The sequence below is a fragment of the Vitis riparia genome, chromosome 1 (genome assembly GCF_004353265.1).
Source record: "Vitis riparia cultivar Riparia Gloire de Montpellier isolate 1030 chromosome 1, EGFV_Vit.rip_1.0, whole genome shotgun sequence".
Lineage (NCBI taxonomy): Eukaryota > Viridiplantae > Streptophyta > Magnoliopsida > Vitales > Vitaceae > Vitis > Vitis riparia.
In genome coordinates this window covers 23834131-23854930 of record NC_048431.1, presented here as the reverse complement: position 1 = coordinate 23854930, position 20800 = coordinate 23834131, and the positions used below count along the sequence as shown (strand labels likewise).

At 37.8% G+C, this 20800-nt stretch overlaps 3 protein-coding genes across 4 annotated transcripts; all 3 read right to left on the bottom strand.

The window, feature by feature from the left end:
• Positions 1 to 546: 546 nt before the first annotated feature.
• Positions 547 to 1643, bottom strand: LOC117923003. The gene is made up of 3 exons (XM_034841265.1): positions 1511 to 1643; positions 1006 to 1412; positions 547 to 878 (listed from the first exon to the last, which is right to left on the bottom strand). The coding sequence occupies exons 1-3, from the start codon at positions 1526 to 1528 to the stop codon at positions 824 to 826; spliced, it is 480 nt and encodes a 159-aa protein (XP_034697156.1). The 5' UTR covers positions 1529 to 1643; the 3' UTR covers positions 547 to 823.
• A 981-nt stretch (positions 1644 to 2624) lies between these two features.
• On the bottom strand, positions 2625 to 6914 carry LOC117922991 (U-box domain-containing protein 43-like). Of its 2 annotated transcripts, none has more exons than XM_034841245.1 (4): positions 6506 to 6914; positions 4863 to 6113; positions 4475 to 4772; positions 2625 to 4401 (listed from the first exon to the last, which is right to left on the bottom strand). In XM_034841245.1, exons 1-4 carry the CDS (start codon positions 6851 to 6853, stop codon positions 2837 to 2839), a joined length of 3462 nt encoding a protein of 1153 aa, XP_034697136.1. In that variant the 5' UTR covers positions 6854 to 6914; the 3' UTR covers positions 2625 to 2836. The 2 variants fall into 2 exon arrangements, with proteins under 2 accessions (XP_034697136.1, XP_034697145.1); XM_034841254.1 differs by having other exon boundaries at positions 4863 to 6188; positions 6506 to 6596.
• Positions 6915 to 16088: 9174 nt separating this feature from the next.
• LOC117922443 (nudix hydrolase 13, mitochondrial-like) lies at positions 16089 to 19946 on the bottom strand. Its single transcript, XM_034840578.1, has 5 exons — positions 19378 to 19946; positions 17999 to 18113; positions 17820 to 17903; positions 17080 to 17229; positions 16089 to 16716 (listed from the first exon to the last, which is right to left on the bottom strand). The coding sequence occupies exons 1-5, from the start codon at positions 19449 to 19451 to the stop codon at positions 16471 to 16473; spliced, it is 669 nt and encodes a 222-aa protein (XP_034696469.1). The 5' UTR covers positions 19452 to 19946; the 3' UTR covers positions 16089 to 16470.
• Between the last annotated feature and the right edge of the window lie 854 nt (positions 19947 to 20800).

The window sequence follows — 20800 nt, the reverse complement described above, 5'->3', positions numbered from 1 at the left end:
TAGATATCAAACTTATTTCCAAAAGAATTATAGAACCACATTCCTCCATTTGAGCATGTGGTATGCTCTTCCTTCTTCGTCGTCCTTAAGAATTGATGCCTATTCGTATAATTGGTGGTAGTGATACTGGCTTGCAGGTTGTAGAAAATATGAGCCTAACACCAATTTTATATTGCCAACTGCCAAACATGTATGATATTGATGCAGTTGCTTTCACAATGAGAATGTCAACAAATCCACAACCTCCTATTGATCCTTTGAACTCAGTGAAGAGGCAATCAGCTGAGTAGAGAATCCCACTCTGCTAATCCTCTTCAAGAATGTCAAACTAGAGCATATTCATATCTCTAAACCCACTGCCAGTTATTAATCTCCTGAGATTGACCTCAACTCTCTCCACTGGACATGAATTTGAAGAACTCAGACGTTATAAACAATGTTGGATCCATTATGTTAACCTTTTATAGGATTTCTAACGATCTACAATTGTTGTCTTCAAGGTTATTTTGAAATATCAACTATTAGATTAGCAGAAACTTCCAAAGATCATCCAAACAGAGTTACCATAGCAAAGCAGCAATGGTGTCTTTATTTTACAAGTCAAATATCATATGGGTGGATATAAGCCTTAAAACTCTCTCTGCCACACCAAAATTCAGGGTTAGAGGAGGAAAACTACCTTCCACAGCTACAAAAATGAAAGCCCAAAATTCTATTTACAACATGACGCCCAGGTCAATTTGAAAAAAAAAAAAAAAGAAGAGCATATGTTCCACATTTTGCTAAGAGACACCAATCAACCCCCTCAACCATGATCCTTGGTTCAGCGACTGCCCGACTCCACCCCAGCAGATTTAAGTGTCTCTGTGCGACGAGGGCTACATACATTTCAACAGCAATCATCATTCAGCATGGATTCAAATATGATCCACACATACCATATAAGAACTTATGTTTTTTGGACTGAATTTGTATAAATTGAGATTGGTAATTTTTCATGCATACCTGCTAAATGCATCACCCCTCATGGGGTCAGGAATGGTCTTTTCATTGTCCTGAATGTGGGCAACCTTTCTGAGGAAAGATTTGGTGAGAAACTTGTTGGCCGACTCAAAAGCAGCGTCAGGGTCATACACCTCTGCCATGTTCCCCCTCTTCTTCTTGCTGAAGGTCACTGCCGGTGCGTGCAACAACTGCTGCTTGGCGGTGTGCACAGCCATCCCCACAACCACCAACACCATCCCCACCACCACATACACCGGTGCAAACTCTAATTTGATCATACCTCTCAACTTGGACTGACCACCATGGGCAGTGTCAAAGGTGGATGAGACTTGTTTCATTCTTGGTGGGGTTGATGTTGCAAATGACCTATTTGCTCCTAAACGATTCAGCATTGATCTCCAATAGCCCTGCAACAGAATACCCAGTTAAACCATAAAGAAAAACTCAGCATTAACCATGGAGGATGATAAAACTGACGTCATAAGCACAATCAGAAAGCACTTACTGTTGCTCTCAAAGCCATTGTCTCAAGATTGTTGGGATTTAACTGAAAATTGGGAATTGAAATATATGTCAAATCTGTGATGGTTTTCAGTTCTGCTTGGACAATGCTTTTGGTTCCATTTATATAGGGAAATCTCACTAAATGGGAAAGGCTATATGTAGATGGATGATGGATGGCAATTCTTCTTTGTTGGAGCCGTGAATGTCTGGCGATTTAGTCTTGATACTTTGAATTCTTCTTCTCTTGACTTGGAAATAAATATAAACCAACCAACCCCTTGTTGGTCTCAACCTCATTTTAGTAGATTTGGTTTAGGAATTCCAAAACAAGAGCCTCAACCATCCGATTATTATTTATCCCAACGGATTCACAACTTTGGTTTGTAAATTGTTTTTATTTGATTCATATTTTGGACTAAAGTTCTCTTTCCAGTCAAGTAATAAAAGATGTATTTTCTTTGACTAAATATATAAATATTCATCCCATTACCCCCAAACTCAAGTTCATTCATAATGCCAATGCTCCTATAAAGGCTTGCTTTGGGCTCATTGATTTCGTTTTAATAAACTTCTATCATCCTTCTTTCCAAAAAAGAATACAACGGCAGTAGCTTCCAGGAACAAAAGATCAGCTTTGGCCTGAATCCATTGTAGTTAGCTTTAGCTTCATCCTCTCTCCCTATACAAAGATAAGATAGATGAGTATTGACATTAATGCTATGGTCAATGGAAGAAGTTTCCATTGTCCCTGCTGCTCATTTCTGCTAGTCATGATTTTGTGAATCCTGGGAATGTAGACATGGTTAACTATGGCAATCAAGAGAAACAACAATGTTCTGCATGTTCTTCTGCATCCTTGTATGAAGTGACACCTCCCATATCCATGTGTTCCTGAACATCTTTGGGTTTTCATGTATACATTCAGACAAGGAAAATACTCCGCAAGTTTGGATTCAACACTTTGTAGGCATGTGCATAAAACCTAGTAGCATGCAGGTGGAAGGCATTGAACCGTGAAAAACATACTAAAATTTGCTTTAGCTTGGATTTTCTCATGCATATTGCTTCTTCCTTACAGAGAATTTTGTTCAGCGTAGTTGGCTTAATAAACTTCATTAGAGAAAAGTTATAAACTCCTCCATTTATTCCTTTCCATTGCAAGAATACAATCAAGATAATGCCTCATTAAAAATCAGACATGTCATATGTATATGGTTATACAAGTTGACCTGGTCAGTTTACAGGTTCCCTTTTTGTAATCTAATTCTAGATCAATTTCCACCCCCACCCCACTTTCCTGGTTTACAATGTACAAGAAGAAACCAACTTAAAAGTAGGAAGACTGCTCCGGTAGGATGCCCATCTGCTTGAGCACCAAAGCCACTTTCTTCCTGAGATCATCATCTTGTAGGAGCTGGACAAGGATCCTTTCAGCCCTCTCAGCTAATGGGCCATTCATCCTTGTATGCTCCAGGATCTTCTGGAACAGGTCTAGGGCTCTGATTTTGGCAGGCAAATCGCCCTTCTCCAGGACTTGGAGAATGGCCACCACTCCCTGGCTATCCACAATGGCAGCAGTTGCATGGGGAAGTGTGCTGTGGTCTGTTAGCAGAGTTTCAAGTGCCATCAAAGCAGCCTCTGCCACACCAGATTCTTTCTCACTCAAATTTTGCACTAGTGGCTTCAGTGCATCCACCTTGACAAGGCAGAATGTGTCCCTTGATGAACAAGCAGCACCATGAACCCTACACAGGTTTACACATTCTGCCATTCCTGAGCTGCAACAGGACATACCGGAGAAGAACTTCATTACATTTGGCAGTGGAAAAGCTTGTTGTCGCGTGATAGTTGAATCAGAGATTGACAAGCTGGTTGATCGGGATAGGTGGGCAAGTGCAGTGGCTGTCCGCTGCTTGGCTAGCGAGCTGCCCCTAGATAGGATGCGAACCAGCAATGGATACAATTCAAGCTTGCCCACTTGCCTATAAAGTTGTGGCTTAGTGGGTTCTGTGTAGCGTAGTAGTGCTGCCAGAGCATTCTCCAGTAAGGATGCGTCTGAATTGTCTGGTGCTCTGGTCCCATCGCTTTCCTCATCAAGGTTGCAAATCACTCCATGAATGGCTTTTAATACCTCTGATTTACATAGTATCTCATCAATGATGATATCATCATTGGGAAGCTGGCTGATGATTCCAGCTGCAGTGGATCTTTCTTCAATATTGGGTGAATTTGAAAGGATGTTTGCCAGGGTTTTGATGGCTGTTTCTTTTGCAGGGGATGGTGGAAGTGGAACACCAGCAGGATGACCTTCAGAAATGCAGTATACGAGTTTCATAGCCCATAGTTTCACCTCAGGCTGATCACCTTCAAGGGAAGAAAAAAGGTAGGAAATTGCTTCATTATCTGTTCGTATCAGGTTTCTAGCCATTTCGAATTTATTGCCCAGAACAACCAGCAAGTGCAAAAGCTGAACCTTGGTTTGGGGATCAGAACTGGCTATGAGCTGCAAAAAGAGATTGATATTGTGCTGTGATTGCAATTCCTGCAAACCCTGATACATCTGGTGTTCAGTGAACTGACTGCCTTCCACCAGTAGAGCAAGGATTGCAGCAGCTTCTTGGTTCCAGCGTGGGTCGGTCTTGACAATTGAGATGAGGCCAAGCAAAGGTGGTACTGTGGCAGGATCTGCCAGAAGCCGCTTTACCATCCTAGGGAAAGCTACGAGCTTCTTGATTAATTTGAGGCCAGCTGAAATGCATGCTCGAGAACTTGATGAAAGCATTTGGACTAGGTTGTGTATGAATGTTTTGTCTTCTAATTCCCTAATGCTGTTCCCCTTGAGTTCCATTTGTATTAAGGCCGCAGCCATCGATGCTCTGGTTTCATGGGGTCCTGCAAGAAAAGACTGCTGGAATGATTTAACTGTAGAGAGCAGAAAGGTTCATCGCCTGACGTATCAGTTTACCTTGGTTGAAGCAGGCAACAAATTGTTGGAAGTATCCGGCTTCAGCCATCTTGACTACAAAGTGAGTGTTGTAGGAGAGGTTCTGCAACACCTTACGGGCTTTCTGTGACACATCAGGATTACTGTAATTGAGCAAAGATACCAAAACAGGAATGCAGTCTCTGATATTCCCTATTTTTTCTGCAAGGGCTTCTCTTGCTGACAGCTCCAACAAGACTGCAACAGCATCAGGTTCTGCTTCACCTTTATAGAACTGCCTCACAATGCAGCGAACAGCTCCTGCTTCAATGATGGCCTCCTGCTTATCTCAGACAAGAAAAACCCTTACATTGAGAATAGAGGGAACTTGAGTTGGAATTGCATCACCCAGTTTTTTGGCTGATCTTACCTTGTGATTATCACAGTATTTAGCCAAGTAAAAAAGGCATTTCAGTGCAGCAATTCTGTTTGGCTGATTGTTCTTGAGCATTTCCACAAATTTTGAGATGAGGCCTTCCTCTGCAACTTTTTCTGTATAGCGTGGCCTTTCCATCAGAACTTGCATCTCCTCCAGGGCCCTGTTCTGTATAGAGTGGTCATTGGAGGTGATTCCAGGAAGTGCAGCTTGGAATTTTAAGTCCATGTCTCTTTGCTTCCATTCTTCTATAGAGCTCCGAAGCGAAAGATTTGGAGTAAGCTCCGTGGACCTGAGCCTTTCTCTGCATATGGGGCAGGTCTTCTCTCCCCTCCAGAAATGTTCCTGAATCGCCTTCCTCTCAAAGCTGTGCCCACAGACGATTGCAACTGGGTCACTCATCATCTCTTTGCACAATGGGCATCTGAAAGACTCAGTTGGATATTGGTGATGGTATGCAGCAATTTCCTCATCTTGAGGGCTCATAACAATTTCTGTACTATACAAAAACTGCATCAGTTGAGATAACTGAAATGCCTCTGCCTGTTTCTTTTGAGCTTCCATCTCTTCTTTCTCCTTCTTCAAAAGTGCCAGCTCATTCTGAACCAGGGATGCATTTGAGCTCACACCAACTGCTTCTCCAATCTTCTGCAGGAGCTTTATAGCATTTTGTCGGTTCCTGCCATTCTCATTTATCAATTTCTCTATCTCTGTAGCAAGGGATTCTGTTGCAACCGCTGAATGGAACTCCATTGAACTCAGACTGTTAATTATTTGTTCAGTCTTGGATTTTAAATTGACGGAGATATTGAGATTGACAAGTTGCCATGAAGATATTGTCTTAGCAATCTCTTCAGCCAAAGCTTTCATCTGTGAGAGCACAGATCGCGACTGAAGTAAGACACTGAGGCGGCTCCTGGATTTGTAGTCTTTGATGATCTTGCAGGCTCTCTTCAGCTGAGAATCCAAGGTCTCCAATGCGGTTTTCGTTGGTCTCACACTCATTGCTGCTTCAACCTTCTCAACATTCAAGGCTTGCAAGAGGACCCTTAGCTCAGATATGCTCTTGGAAAATTCTTGGAAGAACCCCTTTTCAAACACCATGTCACTTGTTTCACCAACAAACACCATAGCTTGAAGGGTCACTCTATTCCACAGTTCCTGCAGCACTGCCGTCCCAACATCTTCCATTCCAATATTGCCGTCCATTGAATCCACCTCAACTTGCAGAGGACTTCCTGATTCCTATGGAATTTCACAGATTTCACCTCTAATCAGAAAATACCATCACACCCAAGACTCTTCACATGACAAGTCAACCTACAATCCACAAAACCAACCACAATTAAGAATTGAAAAACACGTTTCAATCTTGAAATACACCCGAATTTTCATCTACCTGCCTAAAATTTCTCCTAAGCAATTTCATGGAAAAGAAAGTCATTTCTGTTTTCTGATGCCTTTCCTCTCATATTTATTCTCAGTTGAACTTGTTTCAGACACAAACTTTAAAGCAGCAAAAACCATAAAACAATCTTCACTCATGGGTCTCAGTCTGCAACCCACTACAACTCCATAGACACACAGAAGTGATTGAACCAAAAGAAAACCCAGAAAAGAAAGCCCAAAAGACTCACCTCAACAGCTGACCCTGAAGCCAAATCCAGTGCAGCAAAACTGAAATTCTTCCTCTGAGACACTAAAGAAAAAAACATGCCAAGGTTTCGGTGAAGGCAATAAAAGGCAAGGTCATTCTTCGAGTGGGAAAGTCTTCCTTGGAGTTGAACTTTCCACGCTAAACCCACTGACTCCAATCCTTTATAATACCCCCCAACCCCATGTCCTGGGACGCGTATCAAAAAGTTTAGAACCCAGATTACGTTTGTTTTGATGCTGATGAAAACACCAAGTATTGTGGGGAGTTGACAGAGGAATAAGAAAGAAGCCGCGGTTGTCGTTGAGATCGGTAGGCTCCACTCATCCATATTCTATCACTCTTTGCTTTGAAGTTTCTGAGCCAGAGACTCATTCCTCCTCTCCTACCAATTCACGTCATTGATTACATTACCTTGGAACCGGTGATAAGAATAATATCACTTTGTAGTGGTTGATTCTGGCTTCTGGGGTGATTAGCAATTGATAATAATATACAGGCCGCTTTCAAGGTATGGCGTACGCCCAGGGCCTCCAGATGGCAACCATGACAAAGGGCCTTGAAACTTGACCTCGTCATGATTCATGAGGTCTGATGAAAAGCGAGTGTGAAGCCTCCATTTCGATAGTGCTATTGCAACCATCACATCATTTTTTCCTTTTTGGTTTCTCTTTTTTCCCTTGTTATAATACTTTTTTATTTTTTATTTTTGGAAATTTCTGTAATAAATCAAATAAAAAAATAACACACATTTTAAAAGTCATAGATATAACCTTAATTCAAAGCAAAACTTTCTTTTATGTTTTTTATTCCTTTTTTGTGATGTGAGACGACCATAAAGAAATTAATAAATGGTAGTTTTATTGAAAAAGAGTCTACATACGCACATGACATGCAAACTCCCAGGGGAGAGGGACGAGGGCCACAGGCCCACAGTTGGAAATTTTAACGTGACACCGCGGACCCAAAAGGTGAACGTGCGTTATACTTCTCCACAATTGGTATTACAAAAAAGAAAGACAAAACCTCATCCCAGCGTAGGAAAGTGATGTTAGGAAAACAAAAGTTTATCTAGGGATATGAAATGCTTTTATCATGTTTTGTTTTGAAGTTTTTAAAAATTAATACTTTAATTTTCTATTTTCAATAATAAAAAATAGTTTTTATTTTATTCTATTATTATTATCAAATTAGCATTCCTCAAGAAAGACAAACTGTTATAGAAAAAAGTCGTCAAAAGGGGGGCTAAACAGCCTCTGATGAGGTTGTGTCAAGCCATAGAATTTTTCTCGTGCACATTGCCATTTAGCAGTGGAAAAATGCAAAGCTTGACATCCTTTTTTCCAGAGACTCGGTTTTCTTCCTTTCCTTCTCCATTTTTCCTTGGTGTCCATATTCATGGCATCCGTAATCCCTTCATCAGGTTCTCTGCGTATCTGAGCCCAAAGGTGAATGACTCAATATCTCCCACGCAAAACACACTTTTGACTTTTCCCTGACTGAAACAGAAGCCCTAGTTTTGACCCTACTTTCACCTTCCAAGGACAAAGTCATTTTTGACCCAAAATGCAAAAGTACGAAAATAGACCTAATCCCCACAGCCGTATTCCCATTTGGCCTTTCACACCAAACAGTCTTTACTCTTTAGACTCTATACTGCTGCCATATCTGTTCGGTTGCAACTTGCAACACTCTTTCCTAGCTATTTCTTACAAGGGTTTCTAGGGAGCATGTTAGTTTCATGTTTTGGAACGCCCGATCTTTATGCCAAAAATTCTAGGGAGTGTTTCAATAACATCAGAATCGACACATATTTTATTATTGGCTAATTTCACTAATTTTATCATCCATATATCATTTTCCTCAAGGGACCAACGTCTCACATTTCCACCTGTAATTAATATTATGTAAATTTCATGTCTTGGTACCAATATTAGCTAAATTATTGACATTTGGTCAAATTAAATTCGACTATCAATATTTTGTCAACTTATGATATTTTCATCCTTGATCTTAGGTTTCACCCAATTCTCAAGTTCAAGTCATCTCTCTCTCTATTATAGAGTTCAACTGGTTAGAGCCCAAGGCGCATAAGAGTAAGGCAACTAAAGTTGGCTAAGCCACAATCCATAAGCCCTTAATTGAGCTCGGACTTGACTCTTAGCCCCAATAACTTTTTGTCTTTGGCTTTAGTTGGAAATTGAAGCTAAAACCAAAACTATGATGTCAAAAAATTAATGTTGACACAATGAAAGTTTAATTAAGCGCAAGTATATGTTGAGATTTAACACGGAAATTAACACACAATATTTCAGATCATTGAATTCAAACTCATCTCAAAAAATAAAATAATAAAAACAAAATTAAAATAGATTACATACCATTTGAAGAACACGCAGCCATGAGAGATTCCCTTCAATTTATAGATCTTAAATTCTTGATCTCTTCTTTTCCTTATCAAACCTTAATACACATAATTGTTTTCTGTAATTGATGGAAGAGAGCACTCACCGCACATGAAGGGGTTTCTGTATATATATCTTATTGATAGGAAAAGAGGGCCAAGAATACACATTCAAAAATTGTTCTGAACGTGTTATTCAAATAACTATTTTTATTCCAAATAATAAAATTATTATTATTATAATTTACCCACTCCATCAAAGGGTAAATATCTTTATAACAGTTTAAAGATATTGGGTATTTTTTTAATTGGCTAAATACTAGGTTAGTGGGCCACCCACTTAATTTTAACCCAGTCCTTAATGCCAAACAACTCTTGTAATTTGTCTTGTCAGGACAATTCTTGTTTATCAAACAATAAAACGTGCACCCATAATTGAAAACAAGAATAAACAGAAACAATTTTAATGTGCAAATTGTCAATTACATAACCACCATTCATTATCATACATATTATGGATTACTCAAAAGGCCCATCCTCATAACATGTTCCAAATATGCCTTTGGAGGTAATCCTTTAGTTAATGGATCAGCAACCATAAGTGTGGTCCTAATATTTTCAATTGACACTTGTTGTTTCTGGATTCTTTCTTTAACAACTAAATACTTTAAATCCATGTGTTTCGATCCACTAGAAAATTTGCCATTCTTAGAGAAGAAAACGGTTGTGGTGTTATCACAATATATTCTCAAAGGTTTAGCAATAGAGTCGACAACACCAAGCCCTGAGATAAAATTCTGCAACCATAAAGCATGACTTGAAGCTTCAAAACAAGCAACAAACTCGGCCTCCATCGTGGATGAAGCAGTAATTGATTGTTTTAACCGACAACCTCTAATTGTTATGATCTTTTATATGTGAGCATATAATCCTTTGTCCTTTGTAAGTACCTCATCACCTTCTTTGCAGCTTTCCAGTGTTCAAATCCTGGATCACTTTGGTATCTTCCTAACATGCCTACAGCAAAGCTAATATCTGGTCTTGTACATGTTTGAGCGTACATCAAACTCCCCACAGCTGATGCATAAGGAATTTTCTTCATTTGCTCCTTTTCCATGTTATTCGTTGGGCACTGCATTTTACTTAATTTGTCACCTTTCAATATAGGTGCAATACCTAATGAACATGACTGCATATTAAATCTCTCTAAAACTCGATCAATATATCCTTTCTGAGATAAACCTAGCACTCCTCGAGATCGATCCCTAAAGATCTCGATGCCAATAACATAGTTTGCCTCACCCATATCAACCATATGAAAGTTTTTAGAGAGATATTCCTTGGTTTCATGTAATAAACCAAGATCACTGCTATCAAGCAAAATATCATCGACATACAGTATCAAAAATATAAACTTGCTCCCACTAACTTCAGATTTATACACTGATCAACAATGTTCTCTTTAAATCCGAAAGATGTAATGGTATTATTGAACTTAATATACCATTGTCTGGAAGCTTGTTTAAGACCGTAAATGGATTTCTTTAATTGGCAAACTAGGTGTTCATTTCCTTTCTTTGCGAACCCTTTAGGTTGTTCCATGTAGATATCTTCATCCAAATTCCCATTTAAGAATGCAGTTTTCACATCCATTTGACGTAACTCTAAATCAAAATGAGCTACAAGTGTCATGATGATTCTAAGCGAATCTTTCTTGGAAACTGGAGAGAAGGTATCTCTGTAATCGATACCTTCCTTTTGAGTGAAACCTTTGGCCACAAGTCTGGCCTTAAATCGTTCGATATTGCCTTTAGCGTCGCGCTTTGTCTTAAAGACCCATTTACAGCCGACAGGTTTACAACTATTAGGCAATTCGATGAGATCCCAGACACCGTTATGGGCCATAGATTTCAACTCTTCATTCATAGCTTCCATCCATTTACTAGAATCATCACCTTCCATAGCTTGTGAAAATGAAACCGAATCCTTCCTTATCCCAGTATCAAAATCAGATTCCTATAGATACACCACATAATCATCTGTAATGGCAGGTCTCCTTTCTTTTTGAGATCTCCTCAAAGATGCCGGTTGTGGTGGCTCTACAGCATTTTCAATGGCAATATTTTCTGGTGGTAATGAACCATCTCTATTATGTTGCTCATTTTCCTCAACTTGTTGAATAGGTTGAGGGATAATAATTTCTTGAGGTAAAAAAGGTGGTGGGATATCCACTCTTATCCCTCAATATCTACATTTCTTGGTTCATTACTCCCACTGATTTCGTCATTCTCTAAGAATCTGGCATTACCGGTTTCAACTATTCTCACACTGTGGTTAAGATAATAAAATTTGTAACCTTTCGATTTATCCGGATAGCCAATGAAATATCCAGATATCGTTCTTGAATCAAGTTTTTTCTCATGTGGGTTATAGATTCTTGCCTCCGCTAGACAACCCCATATATGTATATGTCTCAAGCTAGGTTTCCTACCAGTCCATAACTCGAAAGGAGTTTTTGGAATTGCCTTACTAGGAACTCTGTTCAAGATATACATTGCGGTTTTTAAGGCTTCACCCCACAATGAAATAGGTACAGAAGAGTAACTCATCATACTCCTAACCATTTCCATTAATGTGCGATTACGTCTTTCAGCAACACCATTCTGTTGTGGCGTACTAGACATTGTGTACTGAGCACAAATGCCACGCTTTTCAAGGAATTTGGCAAAAGGACCAGGATTTTGTCCTGATTCATCATATCTCCCATAATATTCACCACCTCGATCTGATCTCACAATTTTAATCTTTTTATCTAATTGTCTCTCAACCTCTGTTATGAACATCTCGAAGATGTCAATGGTCTGAGACTTTTCATGTATTAGATAAACATAACCATAACGAGATAGATCATCTATAAAGGTGATAAAATATTTTTCTCCTGTAAAACATGGAACAGAGAGTGGTCCACAAATATCTGTATGAATTATCTCAAGAAGCTCATTACTTCTTGTGGCACCTTTCTTTGTATGTTTAGTTTGCTTTCCATTTATGCAATCCATGCATACATGAAAATCAGTGAAGTCAAGATTTTGTAAAATTCCTTCCTTCACTAATCTCTCAATTCTTTCCCTAGAGATGTGCCCTAGTCTTCTATGCCACAAGATTGAAGAATTTTCATTAATTAAGCCACGTTTTGAACCAACATTTGAATGCAGGGTTATCAAAGCTTGTGCAAATTCATGATTTAAGGAAATTTTATATAAACCATTACATAAAATACCAGAACCAATTGTAACAGAATTTAATAACAAACTTAATTGTCCAGAACTGAATAAAACAAAATATCCAGTAGCATCTAATTTAGACAAGGAAACTAAATTCCTAGAGATAGAAGGTACATAAAAAGTGTTTAAAAGATCCATCTGATGACCCGTCTCTAATAGTAAGCGATAGGTACCAACAACTACCACTTCAACCTTGAGACGGTTTCCCATATAGAGGAACTTTTCACTTTCCTTTGGTTTCCTGGTTGTAAGGAATCCCTGCATTAAATTAGTCACATGAGTTGTGGCTCCAGAATCAATACACCAAGTATTTGAAGGAACTTCAGCAAGATTGGATTCATAACATACAAAAGAAAGATTTATACCTCTCTTTTCGAACCAAGCCTTGCGCTTGTTACAGTCCTTCTTCACGTGCCCTTTCTTGCCACAAAAGTTGCAACTTACCGTGAATTTTCCATCATGACTCTGGCTACCTTCCCTAGGTCCGCTTTTCTTAGGTGGAAACTTCTTTCATTTTCTGAATTTTCCTTTCTTCTTCGTGACTCCATGAGTTACAGCAAGAGCAAGATTATGACCTTCTTGTCTTAATCTCACTTCCTCTTGTATGCATTTACTGGTGAGCTCATTCAAGTTTCACTGATCACTGTTAGTATTATAGTGGATTTTGAATGGAGCAAACTGTGATGGAAGTGAGTTAAGGACAAACTGTACCAAGAATGACTCATCCATACCCATGCCTAGTGCCTTAAGCTTTGCAGCCTTTTCAGTCATGTTTAAAATATGTTGTTGAATACCTTTCTAACCATCATATTTCATGGTGGTCAATTCAGCCATCAATGTGCCTACAAGGGACTTATCAGCATGTTTGAAGCGCACCTCAACAGATTTCAGAAATTCCGAGGCAAACTCGGTTTGAGGGAGAGAGTCTTGATATTATTGGCAATAGTCATTCTCATAAACATCAGACTGAGTCTGTTTGATTTTGCCCAGGCTTTTGATTGTTCCACCTGCTCCGGAGTACTGTCATCCGTAGCTTCAGGAGGTTTATCAGTTATTAAAGCCAAGTCAACATCCAATACGCCTAGTGAGAATTGAACCCTTTCATACCATTCAGAAAAGTTCGACCCATCAAAAACAGTCATTCCAGATGCAAGAGAGTGTAATGAAGTGGGAACTGTACAAAATAGAACAATGCTCACAATAAGGCCTCAAGTATAAAATAAATAGCAATGAACAATTGATATCATTAAAATTCTCCTTCAAGTAAATTTTAACATATCCAGTGTTCACTTGGAGGGAGCTTAAAACACTTTACTATTTTGTGTCATTTATATGTTACCTTTGGGTATCCATTTTACCTTTCTAAGCAACACAAAATAAAAACATTAATTAATAATTAGCAGAAATTTACTCTCCTTTGGGTTAGTCTCATTCTCCTAATTATAAAGAGAATTATTAAGAATTTTACAAGTCTCCCTTTATTCTTTTATGCAATTCAATAAATACAAGGCTCACTAATTTAGGTTACTTTGGCAACTATCTAAATTAGTTAACTTTACATTTATAAATTGTCTTTAGATAAAATATTCACAAGATGAAATTAATTCTTTTATTTGAATTAAAAAATCAAGGAAATAGTATCTTTAATAATCATATGATTCAATAATCAATCATAATAAAATCAAAGAAATCTGCATTCATCAGATATAATAATAATTTCACAAAGCTTCAAATCAAATAATAAAAAAATCAAGGAAATAGTATCTTTAATAATCATCTGATTCAATAATCAATCATAATAAAATCAAAGAAATCTGCATTCATCAGATATAATAATAATTTCACAAAGGTTCAAATCAAATAATAAAACAATTAAGATCTTTGGATTAGCGCCTTAAATGGCACTTTTGGAGAGCCTGAAAAGGGTGCCTGAAGCGCGCCTGATGGCGAGGAAACTGCGCCTGCAAATAGCGCCTCTAATGGCGCCTGAGAAACGGCGCCTGCAACTAACGCCTCTAATGGCGCCTGAGAAACGACGCCTGCAACCAGGAAATGGCGCCTAAAAACGGCGCCTTCAATGGCACCGGCAATGGCATCTTGACTGCCGCCTGAAAGCTGGAGAATCGGCGCCTTTCAATGGCGCCGGCAATGGCGTCTAAACTGGAGCCTGAAACCGGCGAGATGGCACCTTCAATGGCGCCGGCAATGGCGCCTGGACTGGAACGTGAAAAACGGGACATGGCGCCTGAAAACGGCGCTGCTATTGCGCGCCTAAAAAAAATACGACCACCGGACTAACGCCAAACCAGTCCTCCAGACCAGCGCCCCTCACCGGTATCGATCCAGTCAGCGTTGCAAGGAAAAATAAAAAATCTTCCTTCTACGCGTTGAGGCTGGTCTTTATTTTGTTTAATTAATTTTTTTTTATTCATTTTAGTGAGACAAATTAATAGAAGATAAATCTCAAATTTTAATCTTTATAAATCAATAATTCTGAATATTTGAATTCAACCTTGCTCTAATACCATTTGTTCAGATTTAACACGGAAATTAACACACAATATTCCAGATCATTGAATTCAAACTCATCTTAGAAAATAAAATAATAAAAACAAAATTAAAATAAATTACATACCATTTGAAGAACACGCAGCCATGAGAGATTCTCTTCAATTTATAGATCTTAAATCATTGATCTCTTATTCTCCTTATCAAACCTTAATACACAGAATTGTTTTCTGTAATTGATGGAAGAGAGCACTTACCGCACATGAAGGGGTTTCTGTATATATATATATATCTTAATGATAGGAGAAGAGAGTCAAGAATACACGTTCAAAAATTGTTCTGAACATGTTATTCAAATAACTGTTTTTATTCCAAATAATAAAATTATTATTATTATTATAATTTACCCACTCCATCAAAGGGTAAATATCTTTATAACAGTTTAAAGATATTGGGTATTCTTTTAATTGGCTAAATACTAGGTTAGTGGGCCACCCACTTAATTTTAATGTGGAAATAACAGTATAAACTAAAAAGAAACTTCCAGAAAGAAGAGACATGGGCATGGTTCCATATTATAGTTTTTAAAAAAACTAAAAACTCTCCTAGTACATATATCCATACAAATCCAGAAACTTTTATTGACCTTAAAGAAGAGTTCTGGGCTTTTCAAAAGCCAATCCAAATAGGGTCTCAACAACGCAAACTTGCACTAAGACCCTTTGTCCCAGCCCATAGACATCACACTTATATGGTTGGATCAACTTTGATGTTGGCCCTTCATATAGGTAACATTTCAAAGCCAACGTCCAACCACATGTCCTGACTTTGTGTACTTTAATTAAAAGCACCCATTTGTTCACATTTTTTGGAAGAATTCTGTCTATACTGGGAAAGAATTCTATTGATTTTCTCTTCTTCTCAAAAGCTAGTGCCCTCCAAAAATGTTCACTAAATGGGACCCTCAGTAAATAAACGTATTGAGCTGGATCAAAATAGAAAGCAACCCAAACCTCAGTGATGGGTGACTTTTAGCATTTGAACATCAGCAACTTGTGAGGCAACAATCACCGTTGTGCTATTCATTTTGACTCTAAAGATGATCTGTTGACTACGCTGCACAGGGGAAATAATTTTGCAGAGAAAATGACAGCATTAAGAATTAAACAAAAGATAAATATAAAAGTAATAACCACACACGTTAACATCATAATATCTTGGTTGGCTATTCACCAGGAACGCATGAGAGTGAAGTTAAGAAGGAAGAAAAATCAATAATAGTGAATGGTGCCATCACAAAAATTGGTACCCACCTTCAAAATTGGTTAAGAAAGCCTCAAGTTGGGCCAAACCATAAGGTCCGAAATGGATGTAATTTTCTTTAATTGCCAAGTGCCAATAAAGATTTATGATCAAATATAATGTCAAATACATAACACCCATCAGGCCACACCATTGGACATCTAAACACACCCTTGATGTCCAATCATTTTCACATATTCAGCATCAAAATTGCACAAAAACGATAAATTTCCTAGAATGAGAAGGTGACATTAATTTTACATTCCAAACAACCAAAATGAAGAGAAAAATCACTAATATCTACAGGTGAACACAAACAATCTTCTGTTGCGTCATTTCTACAAATTTTACATGGTTAGAACAAGACAGATTGAAAAAGGCCTCTTCAACAAACAAAGTCCAGATCACGGGCATGTATCTAATTTACTCTAGTGGATTCTATAGGATGCATCAAGCCTGCACAGTTACTTTATTACAAGACCCTTCAAGACATTGCATAACTGAGGTCTTCCCAAACCGGCCAGAGGATAAAATTGGACGCTCTTTTGCAGCATCTGGAACTGGCATCATAGAAAACTCCACCAACTCTTCCCTCATTTCGTTCATTTTGTCCTCTGGGAGAGAGGTCAAAAAATTTTTAAGAGCTTCCCTCATCCAATCATATCGGCAGAGTTTAAACGCGTCCTTGGGAGTAAGCTGCAAAGGAAACAAAAGTAGCTTTAAGTGAAAATCCCAAAATTTACTTCTAGAAGCTATAGGATCCAATAATATCTCATCATTTGCCTCATAATTACATAATGCAAATATGGTTTCACATCATTTAATTGACAAGCTTCCCAAGAAGAATTCATGACCAACATCAATTTAATCAAATAGTCAAATTTCAGTCATAAACTAGTTCCATTCTGGAAAGGAAAATAAACCAATAATTACAAAATATCCCCTTCCATAGATGGTTATGATAGATCAATAAGAGGTTAAACCAGAGGAAAGATTTCTCTTCCCCATATAAATCGTATGCTCTGCAAGCCCCACTATGTGCAACACATGATTACATACCCATTTTCTATCATGTAATGCCTGCTCTGGCCAGGACTCAAGCTCTTCAGTCACCTGCAGTGCAAACATGTAACCTCTGCAACCTCCTTCCAGGCTGCAGTTATTCTGTTTGCTCTTGCTTCTAAATTCCCATTCTCCTAGATGATTTTCCTATAGAAAGTGTAAAATCAGGCCTTCATTAGATAACTCAATGATTAGAAACATATTCATGTGAAGTATTTGAATTTCCTTTTTCACTATGAGACGTCAAATGGCATCAATTGCTACTATTTTCATAAAATGGAACAGCATTAAATAGTAAACATGATGAATTGGTGCAACTGCCCATGCAAATTCCAAAATTAACAAACAAATATAGAGAGTACCTGAGCTAAATGTATGCAAAAATACCAAACAAAAAAGAAAAATGTCCTGTATGATGGATAATGAAATATAGAACATAAAATTCCAATAAACAACTTGAAAGTAAGAGCTACTTTGGAGTTTGTCAAGTTTTAGGGTTTTGAGGTGCTCCAGTTGCTCCAACAAAGGGACAGATGCTCTTAAAGTGGATCACATGAATCATGATATAACATTGGATGAGGATTAAAGAGATGGTCAAGAAACAGCTGCTGCATCAGCAGCTGATCACTGTGGTAGCTACAAATCCAAGCTAATGGGTGTGTGTGTGTATATGATCCGTGTCTGTGTGTGAGAGAAATAGTTTTTGTGCTTGTACTAAGCCAGGATGTGGAACATACACCAAGTATTCCTCTCACTCCTGCTTCCTCCAATGCTTCACGACATGCAGCTTGTTCAACAGTCTCATCATTCTCCCATCCACCCTGACAATCAAATGAGGAAATTAGAGTTAAGTCCAGAATTCCCATCTCTTGCCGAAATTAGAGTAAAGTACTATAGACAGCAAGAAAACAGATACCTTAGGAAACACAAGGTCATGGCGATTTGGTGAAGAAATCATGAGGACAAGCAACCTACTCTCTGGATTGCGTGTGTGACCATCAACAATTTTCTCAAACTTAAAGGGAATGCACCTATTTTTTGCACCAAGTTAGTAAGTAAAATATAAAGACCATCCAAAGAAAAGCTTCCCAGACATTTAAACATGGCAAAAAATTAGCAGAAGGGGAATGCAATAAAATAAATAAATAATAACACAAAAAGAAGAAGAAAAAAAATAACACTACGATGCTCAAACACATTCTCTTTTGAATGGAATAGGAAAACAAATGGGAAAAATATTACAAAAAGTAAGGCTCAACAATCAGAAAATGCCTTTATGTTCAAGCTCCACAGTTAAAAGGCCACTACTTCAATTAGCATACAACAGAGGTAAAGTAATGAGCTTGAGCATTTCATGAGCTCAAAACCGGAATCCAAACCAGTCGCTCTGCTCAAGCTGTTTTGTTCACACTTATGCGTGAAAGGAAAGGCTTCCAATGAAGTATGAATTTTAGTATTTGTGCATCAATTCCATGACTTCATGTTTTGAGGAAAAGGGATAAAGTATTGATTTGGCTGCAAGAAGAATAAAATGCTGACTAAAACTGGGTAAACAACACCTTCAGAAAGCTTTATGCATTGAGGAATTATTAGTACCAAAATAGCTGGATTTTATAAAGTAAACCCCTGAATGTACAAAAAAATAAAAATAAAAATAAAATTGCAGCAAATATATTTGTGAATAGCAACATTTTTGGCATCTAAGGCTATCTTTGATTCCCGGAAAATTTGTCAGAAAATGTGAAGACAATAAAATATAGAGGAAAAATAAAAGAAAAGAAAAAATGAAAAAAAATAAAAAATAAACATAAAAATTATTTTTTCCATGGTTCTTCTAAATCATATAAATTATTTTTCCTTTTCTACATCAAGATTAAATTATTTGAAAACATGCACAGTTCTAACTACAAATCTTAATTATATTTGATTTTCTATGATATTTTTCACTGCGGTGAAACAAAACATGAGAAAATCTTTTTCTGTAGCATTTTTTTCTTTTCTACTTTCCAGGAACCAAGCATAGCCTCTGTATCTTTCCAAATCAACAATTGCATATCCCCAATGCAACTACGCTGCAGAAAACCTCAAAATATAAGCAACAAATGGTCATAGACCTACATAAGTTCTTTCAAACACTTGTTTATTTGGACATCTTAATGCTTGCTTACTACTAATCAAGATATATCAATGGAGATGTTGTTAAACGATGAAATTCTTTATGAAAGATGCTACAGTAAGAATAAACAAAAATTAAAAAAAAGAAAAGAAAAAATAAATAAATAAAGAGTGACAGACCCTGCAACAAGCCTGAGATGATCCTTATACCGTTGCCGTTCTCTCCCGATTCTAGCCTGCACACTCGACATCATGATCTGCAAGCCAAATCACGATTAACCAAAACGACGACACTCCCCGCTTAATCACCAGCACCAGTACCACCAACAACAACAACAACGTGAACAGAGAAGACCCAGACCTATCTAGGTCAGAACAACAAGGTCTGAAACAGCTTGCAATGCCGAGGAGATGACCGAATCCAAACCCTAGAGCTCGGAAAGAAGCCGCGAAACGCAAAGCCAAGAGTAGAAGTAACAACTTGAGAAGAAGAAGAAGAAGACAAGGAAGCGATTGAGCTGCGCAACACGATTCTCATGCTCGAAGCTCCGCCCCCCGAACCCAATTTCAACACCTGAAGCCAGATGCAGTCAATAACGGCAACCACCAGGAGCTTCGAAATTAAGAAGTGGAGAAACGAAAATCTGTAGGCTCGATCCTTCACGGAAAAATCACTGCAACTGCGCGCAGAGACCAAATCAACGCCACGCCTCTCTCTCTCTGTTATGCCTCTCTCTCTCTGTTATGCCTCTCACGCCTTGAAGCATACTAGAAAGAATTATTAATACTAAAATGAACGGAGATTACAAAATTCAAATATCGAATGATAAAATGCTTTCACTTACGATAAGTTTTAACTACCTCCACATGAGGGTAGGGTCCACGTTCCCTTGTCATAATCATTTATTCAATTATTTTATTCTTTAAATAAATCGATAATAGTAATTTCTAGAAAAGTTAAATTGTCTTTTGCTATAATTTTAATTATGGCAGGATTTACTTGGTTCAATTTGATTTTTTTACTTATTTTTATATACTATGCTCAACATCATTGATGTCATGCATGAGGAAAGAATTCCATTAATAAATGGTTAACACGTTGTTTGGAATCAGTATTATTGTAAAAGTTTCTTTAAATTTTCTTTCTTCACGTAAAAAGATAAACACACGGTTATAAATTGAGGGGTGAGATATTAAAGGTGCAAATTATAAAAAAGTAACTTCAACTTATGACTTTTCATTAAATCAAATTCTAATATTATGTTAAATTATCAATTTTTTTTATAAACGTAAATCATACTTCGTAGTAATTACATGGCACTTCTTCCATTTGCTATTTGTTATGTAAAACATAAACAAAATATTTTAACCATTTGATGGAAAGTTTTGTACTCAAATGAGATAAATTAGGCAGTGCGCTTTCAATCATAAAGCAGAGTAAATAATTAGTAGAAAGTGGATGGGTGGGGAAGGTGAGGGTGGTGGTGTTGGTAGGGAAGAAGCCAAAAACCGTTTACTTTGGTGGGTGGGGTGTGGGCGAGGTCAATCACCGCCATTTTTTCCTTTTTTTAAAAACGACGATAAAAAGCCACATTGAAATTAT

Excerpts from the sequence above, each read along its gene's own strand:
- LOC117922991 (XM_034841245.1), bottom strand. The coding sequence starts at position 6,853 with ATGGATGAGTGGAGCCTACCGATCTCAACGACAACCGCGGCTTCTTTC. Across the intron at positions 6,114-6,505 it reads CTTCAGGGTCAGCTGTTGAG|GAATCAGGAAGTCCTCTGCA; the intron begins GTGAGTCTTTTG and ends GAAATTCCATAG. Across the intron at positions 4,773-4,862 it reads AATACTGTGATAATCACAAG|GAGGCCATCATTGAAGCAGG; the intron begins GTAAGATCAGCC and ends TGAGATAAGCAG.
- LOC117922443 (XM_034840578.1), bottom strand. The coding sequence starts at position 19,451 with ATGATGTCGAGTGTGCAGGCTAGAATCGGGAGAGAACGGCAACGGTAT. Across the intron at positions 18,114-19,377 it reads CATCTCAGGCTTGTTGCAGG|GTGCATTCCCTTTAAGTTTG; the intron begins GTCTGTCACTCT and ends TGCAAAAAATAG. Across the intron at positions 17,230-17,819 it reads GAGTGAGAGGAATACTTGGT|GAAAATCATCTAGGAGAATG; the intron begins GTATGTTCCACA and ends CACTTTCTATAG.
- LOC117923003 (XM_034841265.1), bottom strand. Across the intron at positions 879-1,005 it reads AGGGGTGATGCATTTAGCAG|CCCTCGTCGCACAGAGACAC; the intron begins GTATGCATGAAA and ends AAATGTATGTAG.